This window comes from Euprymna scolopes, chromosome 10, assembly GCF_053919585.1.
Source record: "Euprymna scolopes isolate OS-2025 chromosome 10, ASM5391958v1, whole genome shotgun sequence".
Classification (NCBI taxonomy): domain Eukaryota; kingdom Metazoa; phylum Mollusca; class Cephalopoda; order Sepiida; family Sepiolidae; genus Euprymna; species Euprymna scolopes.
In genome coordinates this window covers 82039126-82051621 of record NC_136491.1, presented here as the reverse complement: position 1 = coordinate 82051621, position 12496 = coordinate 82039126, and the positions used below count along the sequence as shown (strand labels likewise).

General features: G+C 35.1%; 1 protein-coding gene across 1 annotated transcript in view; it reads left to right on the top strand.

Moving 5' to 3' along the window:
• LOC145286120 (acetyl-CoA acetyltransferase A, mitochondrial-like) overlaps positions 1-12496 on the top strand; it is a 152921-nt gene that overhangs the window by 79281 nt on the left and 61144 nt on the right. The window contains exon 3 of the mRNA XM_080134820.1: positions 4149-4266. Coding sequence (XP_079990946.1) covers positions 4149-4266 — 118 coding nt within the window. The remainder of the gene's footprint in view (positions 1-4148; positions 4267-12496) is intronic.

The window sequence follows — 12496 nt, the reverse complement described above, 5'->3', positions numbered from 1 at the left end:
AAGAGCGAGTCAACACTCAGATGACACCTGGTATGAGTGAAGCCCCGCATGGAGGAGAACATGACCATGAACTGCATATACTCCATCCCATGCAATTGCAGAAAGGTTTACAAGGGTGAAACATGCCGCCCCCTCAAAGTAAGGGTGGAAGAACACCGAAAAGCGGTAACTAAAGGGGAGACGGAAAAATCGGGTATAGCCAACCATGTCTGGGATGAAGTAAATATAATAAACAGAGACACCCACTGGAAAGTGAGAAAACTTAAAGAAACAGCTCACATGCTCGGACATAACAACCTACTGAGCAAACCAAGCGTAGAGCTGAATGCAATTTGGACATCTCTAATAGAGAGAGAAAACCTTGAATAACAACATAGTTGGTTTTTGTTAATGTTAAACCTAAGAATTGTCTTAGTGACATATGGCCGAGTGGTCCTAGACGTTGTATCAAAGTTTACAGTTACCCAAAGGTGCTGAGTTCAATCCTGAATGAAGTAAAATTCAAAACAGAGAATCAGCAACTATGTCCCAGAGCCTAGCTGGAGTCCGAACACGGTACACCCATAATAATAATAAAGGTTTGGGTTCGAGACTTCTAACAAATGGTTCCTCAGTTCGATACAAAACACCTGATGAAGGCTGGAGGGCAAAACGGCCGAAACGTTGTGACGATGAGGAAGTCAGTCCGACAATCTCAATAAAAGTACTACCATTCTCATTCTCAGTGTATTCTGTTTTGTTGTTAATGCAAATGCATTTTTAAACCATATCTACTAGTGTGTTTGAATGATGCTCAGAGGTAGAAGTGGTAAAAAAGACATGATAAAAGTGCTCACTACGTTAGTTAATAGCTGAATGATTTTTATTCTACAACCTCAAGTATTAACTCAATCCATTACAATTGTTTCCGCAGACCGAGGAATTCACTGTCTCCTTCGTCAAGTGATAAGAGTTAAAATGAGAAGGGAGGAAGATATGATTTTTTGGGGACATGTGTGGATGTTAAAACAACAATAAAGAGATAAAAATAATTGTATTAAAAATAATTGTATTAAAAATAATTGTATTAAAAATAATTGTATTAAAAATAATTGTATTAAAAATAATTGTATTAAAAATAATTGCATAAAAAGAAATTGGTACTTATTATTGATGATTGAATATTATTTAAAAAACAGCGGGGATCAGTAAATGCACTAGCACCAAGAAATTATATTAAAAATAATTATATTAAAAAATAATTATATTAAAAAAGAAAAGATAGATAGAAAGAAAAAGAAGGAAGGAAAGCAGCATACATTTGCGTTGTGAACACAATCAGTTGAATTAAGAAAGTGAAAGGTGTGCTGTTACGTATTTGAAATGAGTTAAGCTATCAACAAAGATGTTGTTTGGGGTGGGAGGGGTTTATATAAAGTGAAAAGTTTTGGGGGGAGGTTTTTCATGGCTGCAATGTTAACATAGGTCTAGTTGGTTGCATTTTAACATACGTCTTATATAACTTATATAAACCCTCTAAAAACTTTGAGTAGGAAAGCAATTACATGGTAGATAGTTAACATACGTCTAGTTAATTACATTTAATATACATCCTACTATTTATATTGGGTTTGCGACAATTGCGTGATTTAAGTAAAGATTAAAATGGTTAGAAAAATATATATGGAGAGATGAAAAAAGAACAAACCACGTTATATGTTCATTAACACTTTGTTTTTATTTTAAAACTTCAAGATGATTAAATTGAAGAAAATAAATATTCTACTGGTTTTTATTTTCTTCAATTTAATCATACCAATGAAGTCTTACAATACTTCAACAGTTTTTTAACTTCTGTCGCAGATTCAAATCAATTAATAATAAAATAAGGGATTCAAAACAATTATTAATAAAATAAGGGATTCAAATCAATTAATAATAAAATAAGGGACTCTGTTATGGATTTTAAGTATCGTTTAGTTTTCTTTCAGCTGGCTGATTTTTTTTAGAGAAATGACCCTGCATAATTGGAGAGGTGGAATAAGCTTTTCGCTTCAACATTGTTTTCCAGCAAGCAACTTTAGTTATTGCAATTGCCTCTTTATGTTCATCAATGTGTGTAGGAGAAGGGGGATGTAAAATAATCCCCATCATCATCATCATCATCATCATCATCATCATCATCATCATCAATGTCTGTTTTACATGCCTTTTACATTGACTTGCACATTACCCTCTCTTTCTCTCTCTGACCAGATCTTACTGCTCTGTCTCTCAAGTTCATTTCTTCCATATTTTCCTTGACTATCCCCTATGAACTGAACCTGTTACCTCAACTGTTCTACATCTACTAAGCCAAGAACTCTTATCCATTCTTTCAACGTAACCATGATATTGAAATCTCTTGTTTAGTCCACATCTTCCTATACTGTCTAGATTAAATCTTCCTCCGAGGTCATCAGATCTAAGCTTGTCTTTAAGACTCGCATTACATATCCAGTGTCATATCATTTGCATACTTTTTTTTTTCCATGTAACGTGCCTTGTCTACACTCGCTGGCCAGATTTCACTTCCAGGCATACTGCATATACATGTCTGTTAGAATGACGGGAGTTTCCTGATTTTACTCCATCCACGTCTAACTCTTGTAATCACATTAGCACCCGCTCCACCTCGTGCTCCAATGGGCTCACCAAGGTAACAAAATTTCTGGACAACCTCAATAGCTTGACACTCTAGATGATATACTTTGTCCTTATCTATGTTCTCATTCATCTCCAGATTAAAAATAAGAATTCTTCTTTTTTCCATCAAATTTCTTTGCCACTTTATTATTTATTTATTGAATAAAAGTTACATAAAACTTTATTATATCATCAGATCAATAATGAAATAATAAGAGGGTAAAACCTCTTTAGGTATTTCAAAGCTAAATGCTTCTAATTAGAAGAGACGGTACTACATTATATAAAATATAAATAAAAGCTGGTTTAAGAATATTTTGATTGGAAATGAAGGAAGTCTATATTAAGACATATTAAAGAAGATATATTGTTTTATTCTTGTGTTTTATATATATATATATATATATATATATATATATATATATATATAAATAAAAGTGAACATGTGTGTGTATATGTGCATTTTCCCTACGCAATAACTCTGTCAATTTTAAGTCTGCAGACTCGAAATTTGATATACAGGGTACTGAGATTTGGGAAAATCTTTGATCAGTTTTCAGCCAGAAATTTGGCTGTTAAGGGGTCAAAGTTCAACGATTTTACCTTTGAGAACTCTGCCAAACTACTCCGACAATTTTGTGTCTAAACACTTGAAATTTTAGATATAGGTACCTTGGACATGGATCTAACTTAATAATTTGATTTGAGCCCAAAAAAATAAATGTTAAGGGGTCATAATATTGGTCAAAGTTAAAAAAGTTGACTGCTTTTTTTTTTTTTTTGCTCAACGTACACCTCCAAACACCCGGGAAACGTCAGTCTGAAATGCTAGTATATATATATATTATATATATTTATATACATGATGTTAAGATACCCACATGTGCTTCCAGAATAGTAATTTCAAGGTTATGAGGCTTTTTTTTGAAGCATAAAACCAATTTTTTTTTCATATTTCATATGGTCCTCTGCTCTTCATCACAAAAAAGTAGCAAAAAAAATCATCACTCTGCATATACATTTTTTTTTTTTGCTACTTTTCTGTGATCAAGGGCAGAGGACCGCTTGAAATATGAAAAATAAAATATCAAATATAAAAAAAAAGTTTTTATGTTTCAAAAACCCTCATAACCTTGAATATATATATATATATATATATGTATATTCAAAAGATTAAATTTAGACAGTATCAGGAGATATGTGTTGAACAAGAGCCTTCAATGGTATGATTACGTTTTAAAAGAATGGTGGAGAGTTCTTGGTTTATATTGCTTTTGGAAGGGAGCAAGAGCTGTTTTTATTGAGTGCCCTATTACTATTGTATATAATATTTGCTGTTTCCAAACAATCCATTTTTATTAAAACCAAATTAGTACTCCATTTTCAAACAAACATTTGTGAAATATAATGTTCAAGTTATGTTCGAAGACAAGATGACCATGTAAAATGTTCAAAATCCTTCTTTTTTTTTTTTTTTTTTTAAGGATGTTGTGATTGCTAGTTATGTGCGGACACCAATCACATCATTTCTCAGTGGAATGGCATCGATACCTGCCACAAAGCTTGGATCTATTGTAATTAAAGAAGCTGTCGAAAAAGCAGGTAAGCTCACTTCACTGGAACATCTTTCTTTCAGTTGTGAAGATAATTTTCTGAGTCAAATTTTAAGAACTACACAAGAAGGCTCGAAAGGAAACAAAGAGATAAAGACAATATATACGTATATAATTAAAATACATTTATAATTTAAAAATAAAATAAATTTAAAAGAGAAAAAGTAAAAAAAAACAGTTGGCATTTTGTTAGGATTAGGATGGATTAAGTACACTTAACTTGCTTGCTTTGGACATCTTGACTTCCAGCATGTGTGACCATGTTTTAGGTGAAAGGGCGGAGGGTGGTTCCCTTACCTGGCGTTTGTATCTATTTATAACGGCGCACATGCGTGTATGATATGTTAATTTTACTTCTTTTTTTTTTTTATTTACTTTTTTTTTTCTGCTGCTTTAAGTTCTGCTTTCACAGAAGAAAATAAATCCTTGCTTCTGAATCTAGAATCGGACGATGAAGCCTTTATGTGCTTTAGACTAAACATGCAACATAACATTAGCTACTTTTATTTTCTCTACCGCTCTCTCTCAACCCAGGACTGCACCATAATAAACAAAGTCTTTGACAGCATACTCTCCCTCGACACTAAGTACATGTATTTTGTGACTTTAATGTCCACCACAAAAACTGGCTTGGATTCTCTACTTACACAGACGTAGCGGGCAGCACAACACATAGCTTCTCTATATCTCACTCCCTATCACAAATGGTTACGTTTCCAACCTGTTTCTCTGACCAGCAAGAACAACACGCGTCACTTCTAGATGTGTTTCTGACCACAGTTCCTGATGGTTGTATAACGAATGCCGACAGCCCACTTGGGAACGCTGATCATGCAGTGATAATGGTTGAAATCGCCCTAAACTCTAGAGCCAAAACTGAAGAGCCAGTGCTCAAAACAGCAAGATATTATAATAAGGCTGACTGGGAAGCTATCAGAGATCTTATCAGAGATGCCCAATGAGGAAATATTTTTTCTCTTCCTGCTGAACAGTGCGCAAACGAGACCACTTAATAGTTCAAAACTGCAATAGAAGCACATGTTCCCATGCGAAAATTTCATAGCAAGCCCCACTCTCCCCAATGGTTTACTTCTACTTGCGCAACTGCCATTGCTCAAAGACAGCATGCATACCACAGATTTAACCAACATAAGTCCAGTTCAAACAGACAGAAGTACATAGAAGCTAGAAGTAACGTTAAGAAAGAAATAGCGACAGCTAAGAGAGAATTTACCGAAACCACTAAAAAACGCATCGAAGCACAAAAATTAGGAACTGGAAAATCTACAACAGTGTAATAAATAATGGGAAATCAACAATTCCTCCACTAACCAACAATCACGAGGTTGTTTGCTCAGCAACCGAGAAGACTAACATGCTTGCCAGTCAGTTTGCCTCAAACTCCACACTGGACCCTTTTAACCACCCCTTATCTGACTTTTCTTTGCGGACAGACGCCACGCTAGATAATATGAAAATCACCCCTGCTGAGGTGCATACTATTATAAAAAACCTTGACATTTCAAAAGCATGTGGACTCGATCTCATCCCAGCTGCGCTATTAAAAAAGTGCTTAGCCGAAGTAGCTCCAGTTCTCTCCAAACTCTACAACAAATGCCTTAATGAATCTTGCTTTCCGGGCTGTTGGAAAACTGCTTCTGTGGTACCAGTATTGAAGAATTCTGGCGAAAGAACTGACCCATCAAATTATCGCCTTATTAGCCTCCTCCTACTTTTTGCCAAAATATTTGAGACCTTAATTAACCATGCTCTAGTTTATCACCTTACAGATGCTAAACTTCTGACTGATCAACAATATGGATTTAGACAAGCCTATTCCACAGCAGACATCCTAACTGTAATCTTTGAATGTATATACTATTCACTGGACAAAGTGGGGAGGGGGCAGAGCGGTAGCTCTAGATATATCTAAGGCTTTTGACAGAGTATGGCATGAGGGTCTCCTCATACATTATCACTGGTAGAATACTTAACATAATTAAATCTTTCTTAAATAAGAGAAAAATCCAGGTTGTCCTCGACTGTTGTACATCTAAACAATATGATATGAATGCAGGAGTGCCCTAAGGGTTTATCCTTGGACCTCTATTGTTCCTAATATTCATAAATGACCTCCCCGACAAAATTGCCTCTGAGATGGGTATATATGCTGATGACACCACGCTCTATAATAGATACAACAGGAAAACAAATGAACACATATCTAAAGAAATGGCAAAAACACAATCTGTAGTGGAATGGGGACAAAAATGGATGGTCACATTCAATGCTGCCAAGACTAAACTTGTTTCCTTCAATAATTACAAGAAACCTTCTCTACCAACAATAGCAATGGCCAATGACTCTTCATCTGAGATTGCATCTTTCAAACTCCTTGGCCTAACGTTCACAGGAAACATGAGTTGGAACAATTACATTTAAAGCATTGCCAGGACCGCTGCGAAGAAGGTAGGCTCTGTCTATGGTGCTAGAAAACTACTAACACCCAAAAGTATCCTGTACCTCTATAAGGCCACCATTCACCCATGTATAGTGTATTACTGTCATATTTGGGCTGGTGCATCTTCTACTAGTCTCTCTCTTCTAGACAAGATTTAAAGGAGAGTCGCCAATCTGATAGGCCCTGAACTGGCATCTAAGCTTCAGCTTCTGTCCCATCGACGAAATGTTGCATCCCTCTGCTTGTTCTACAAGTATTTTAATGATGAATGCTTTGACGAACTGCAAGCACTTGTGCCCCCACGACGTAAACACCATCGGCAAACCCGTCAGGCAGCTAAATCCCACCCCCACACAGTAGAGATCCCTAGATATAAAAGATCTTTCTACTCCAGTAGTTTCTTCCCCAGAACCGCTAGACTTTAGAATTCCATTCCAGGTCCCTGCTTCCCCAACTGTACTGACGTGCAGAAGTTTAAGTGTAACGTGAACCGACATCTTGCTGCCCAAATCCCTACATAGTACCCCAGTAGTTGTTTCCCCTGATAGTAGCCCCCTACAGCAAAGTGGCAATGTGCCTTGTTTTTTCTGTATGAAGGAATTCTATGATGCATCTCACATGCCATGATAGGGGTTGCTTTTTGAGAGTCTCACACGATCAATATCCACAACAGAGAGATGAAACTTTCAGGTCATGAATGCATAATAACAGTCATCATAACAATGCAATTTACAATTCCCTGTGATCTATTTCAACAGATTTAAAAAAAAATAGGAGGCATTACTTTCGGAGCATGCCTTTTCATTAGGTTGTTACAAAAAATAATGGCCGTCTGAAGGATTTGGCTTTCAAAAGTGATTTTAACACATAATTTGTAGATTGTTTCTGATAAATTTTAACATATAATGATTAATACGTTTTCAATGATTGTAACTTATTTTCAAAGAATACTTTTTTAAAATTTTTTATGCATGTAAGACTTACGATGATGAACATGACCCTCGCCTTAGTATGAATTCATACTTAGGCACACTACCTCCAAAACTTATGCCAATATCAAGGAAGAGATGGATCAACAAGTAATTAGTACACCCTGTATTTAAGAATTCAGGTGAAAAGTCATCTCCCTCTCAGTACAGACCAATAAATCTCCTGTGTGTCATGAGTAAGTTGTTGGAATCCAATATTAAATAAAGAAGTAGTCAACCACATCAACAGAAACAACCTTCTTAATGACACGCAATATGGTTTCCGCTCTGCAAGATCTACAGCAGATGTGCTAACGTTTATATCACACAGGATTAGTGAATCTCTTGACAAAGGTTTCCTTTCCAGGGCAATTGCTCTTGACATATCGAAGGCCTTCGGTAAGGTATGGCATAAGGGCCTACTTCACAAGATTTCCAGCTACGGTATTACTGGAAATGTTTTCTCAATCATTAAATCATTTCTCTCCTATAGGTTCATAAGAGTAGTGGTTGATTGGCAGAAATCAGAGGCCCACAGTATTAATGCTGGAGTCCCTCAGGGGTCCATCCTGGGTCCAACTCTCTTCCTGATCTACATCAATGATCTCCCAAAACACATACTTAAATCATTCGTTGACATCTATGCTGATGACATGACCATCTATGGCAACACATCAAAGGCCGTAAATGACAAAGTTCTCTCTAATTCTCTCTCCTTTGATCTTCAGCACGTGGTACAATGGGGGAAGAGGTGGCTGGTTACTTTTAATGCATCCAAAACCAAGCTTCTATCTTTACATCATCGACGCTCTGATCCCCATCTGGCATCAATTGAAATGGATGGCTCTCCTCTTGGAGAGGCTCCATATTTTGACAAGCTTGTGGGTTTGACCTTTACTCCTGATCTCAAATGGAACACGTACATCAAATCTGTTGCCAGGGACGCTGGGAAAATGGTGGGATCTTTCTACCGCTCCTGAAGATATCTCACTACTGATGCAATTCTCTATCTTTATAAAAGCCAAGTACATCCAAGGATGGAGTACTACTGCCACATCTGGGCAGGAGCTGCTAAAAAACAAAATAGACTTTGTGGTTTAGTGGGGGATGCCCTTTTCTCTTCCCTGCAACCTCTCTCCCACAGAAGAGACGTTGCAAGCCTGTCTTTGTTTTATTGCTATTTCCATGGCAGGTGCTCGTCTGAGCTCTAATCTCCGGTCCCCCCTCGCCAATCTTTCACGAAAAACACCCGTCTGGCTGAAACTACTGTCAATAATTTTCCCCACTCTTTATCTGTGCCTAAATCCAAACATAGATTTCATGAGCAAAGCTTCTTTCTTAGAACTGCATGCCAGTGGAACTCTCTGCCGCTTGCCTGTTTTCCACCTGACTACAACTTGGACGTCTTCAAGTCCAACATAAACAAACTCCTGACAAACCGCCCGTTTAAGTAAAACACTCCATCAAAACCCCCAATACTAATGATTACTACACTACTATGTCATTGATTACTGTACACGCAATAACCCTTATCCCTGAGTGGCCTTCGGGCCTTGATAAGTGGTGACCCCCATGTAAAAAAAAAAAAGATGCTTACAGAAATTGTGTAATGGAAATGAGAGCTTGAAGATGAAGGAGATAAAAAACTGGCATTTAATTTTGGCTGCAAGCACTTGCTAAGCATAGAAAGTTGACGTAGGGGAGTAGAAAGTGGATCTTGGGTTTATTTACGTCATCCTTGTAACTCTCACTTTCCTTATTTTGTCCTTTAGTCCTCACATTCTGTGAGCAATGTTTCTGACAAAGTGGGAAGAATTGCTGTTTTCTGGGTCAGAATCTATCCATCTAACAATTAACATTTTACCTTGAAGTAGTATTTTTTATTCTTTAGCTCCTTACATCAAGTGGCTTCATACATTTTCTGGAGCGATGTTCCATAGAAAGAAAACATCCTCATCAGAGTGTCAAAGAAATGCCTGTTGTCATCACTGTAATAGTTTAATGTCATTTACAAAATATTATAAAGGTGAAAAAGCTCTATAAATGGTTTCCTCATGAGCTCAATGAGCCTCAAAAACTTACTCAGTTTGAAGTGTTTGATGCTTTTTCTGTGTAACACCAATGACACTTTTTGACCGAATAGTCACTTGAATTTTTTATGATAACTGTAAATAATCAGGCCAATGGCTTAATCGTGACAAGTCTTCTAAACCTCTTCCAAAGCCAAAGTTGGCCCAGATTAAAACTTTTTAAAATTAAAAAAAATTATTTTTATACTTTCATAAACATAAATTTCTTATAAAATTTCAAATTAAGTAACCACTTTTCAAAAAAAAAAGTTTGTTATTAAAAGTGCAAATAAAGATTAATTGTATTATTTTTATCTTTTTATAATTTTGTTCATTTTTATTGAATATTTTTCTATAAGTTCCTTTTCTTTTATTTTATTTCAATAAATCACTTCACAATAGAAATACTGAAGAACAATAAAACTGAAGGAACTGATTTGCCTTGTCACTGCTTCCCTAGTGCTATGCCAGAAGTTAGGAAGTATGTTAGCTGACTATAAGCCATAATTTATAATCCTCATTTAATTAGTTAAAGAGTGACTAAAATATATAGGCAAACATAGAAACATAGTTTAACCCTTTGTGACCTGGTAGAAGTAATCCGTTCAGTTGTAAATAAGTGAATATAACGGCATAAATAAAGTGGGAATTTATTCGAACACTCCTTGTATGTATTAGTTCAGTATCTGGGTAGATGCCAGATACCTCCAGATTGCAACTGTCCATTGCTTACATTAAGTATACCGCCATCTAAAATTAACAATAAATATTTTTTAATCGTCTACATCATAATTCCGCTCATAAAGGGTTAAGTGATGTGTCCCTGTTTTGCTTAGAATATATATTTCATAATGACCGGTTATTTAGATTAGGAGTGAATAATGTGTGTGTGTGTATATATATATATATATATATATGTATTTCTTTGGAAATATATTTTATTTCCTTATAATATATACCAATCTTTATTTAAGAAGCTCAATCTAATTACAGAGCAATATAGTGAATGAATGATAAAAATCTATATTCCAAAGTTCATGATGTTGACCATCTTATAATTTATTCCTTTAACGTTTACAATTTTTAACAGTATCCGTTTCGTAGCGCTTTTTTGCACTATGAAACAGATAGTGTCAAGAATTGTAAATGTCATCTGAATTAAAGGAATAAATTATAAGATGGTCAGCAACATGAACTTTGGAATATAGACTGTTGTCATCATTCACTATATATATATATATATATATATATATATATATATATATATTGCTTTAAAGAAAATAGCTGGCAAAACCCGAGGGACCCCTTTCACCAACTCATCAGGAGTTAATCGTTGGGCTGAAGGTTTAAAATTTTCACTTTTTCTAAGGACGTCCATTGATCCAAATGAAACCAGTAAATCTTTTGTTTTTGATGATGTCGTTTTGTGTTTTTATTTTATTTATTTTTTCATACATCTTCTCTCTACAGCATTTCATTTCATTACATGTGATAAAAACTATCGCTAGTTATGCTATTCTGATTTTGTAGATGTTATCAGTTTAATTTCAGATCGCGTTTCTTTACTCAATTGTAGGTCTTATATTTTAGCTTAAAAGAAATGATATGAGAATGATACAATGGGTGTGTATTAAACACGGATCTCGTACCTCAAGGAAGATTAAATCTGGACAGTATTCCTAGGGAGATGCATGCAGAGCAAGAGTGTTTGATAGCATAATCACATTGAAAGAACCGGTAAGAGTTGTTGTGTTTGTAGATGTAGAAATAATCAAGGATCGTTGAGAGATCAGTTACTTGTCAAGTTATAAATTATGGCTAATTGCAAGAAATAAATCAGTCCTTTTCAAACATAAATCAATCCCAGCAATAAGTTGTATTTAGCATATACTCTGTGTTATTGTAATTAGAAAAATGTCTGAGTAAAACAAACGTTAACTCACATTTAGTATAAAAATAGATTATACATAGATGCAATGTGTTTGTAAATTACATACATCGATGTAATATATTATATACAGGGTTTTTTTTTTGTTGTTTTTTTTTAGAGGTGGCAAACTTTAAATTCGACTTTCTTTAATTGCAGATTTGACAATTATTGGTTATTTTGAATTCAGCTTGGTTTGGCAAATTTATCATGAAGAGACTAACACCTGAGCAGCTTTTGCAAATTTCACGATCAATTTATTGAAACATTTGATGAATGAATAATTTCACGAAGATGGATCTGTCAACTGGCCACCTCATGCGATTTAACTCCATTAGATTATTTTCTTTGGGGATATGTAAAGTCCATAGTCTGTGCTGATAAACCAGACACAATAGACAACTTGGTAAACAGCATTTAACACATTATTGCCAAAATACAGTCTAATTAAATGCATAATTTGTGATAATTGGACTTCTAGATAATTCCATATATGCGTGAACTACAAGGACTATATGCCCAAAGTTGTGTTTAAATTATAAAATGCCAAAAAATAATCTTTGGAATAAACCATATATTTGTATAATAAAAATATTTTTCTATGATTTATTTTGAAGTTTGCTGCCGCTAAAAACACACCATCTTTTATTTTTTTATCCACTAGTGTTTCATGCTTATGCAATCATCAGTGTAAGTCATGAGATTCGTACCCAGCCACAAAGCCACCTTCTTTGTTACATTTGTTGAGCATCTACCTCAGAACCACCAAACAATTGCCACAGGAATAAAGAGAA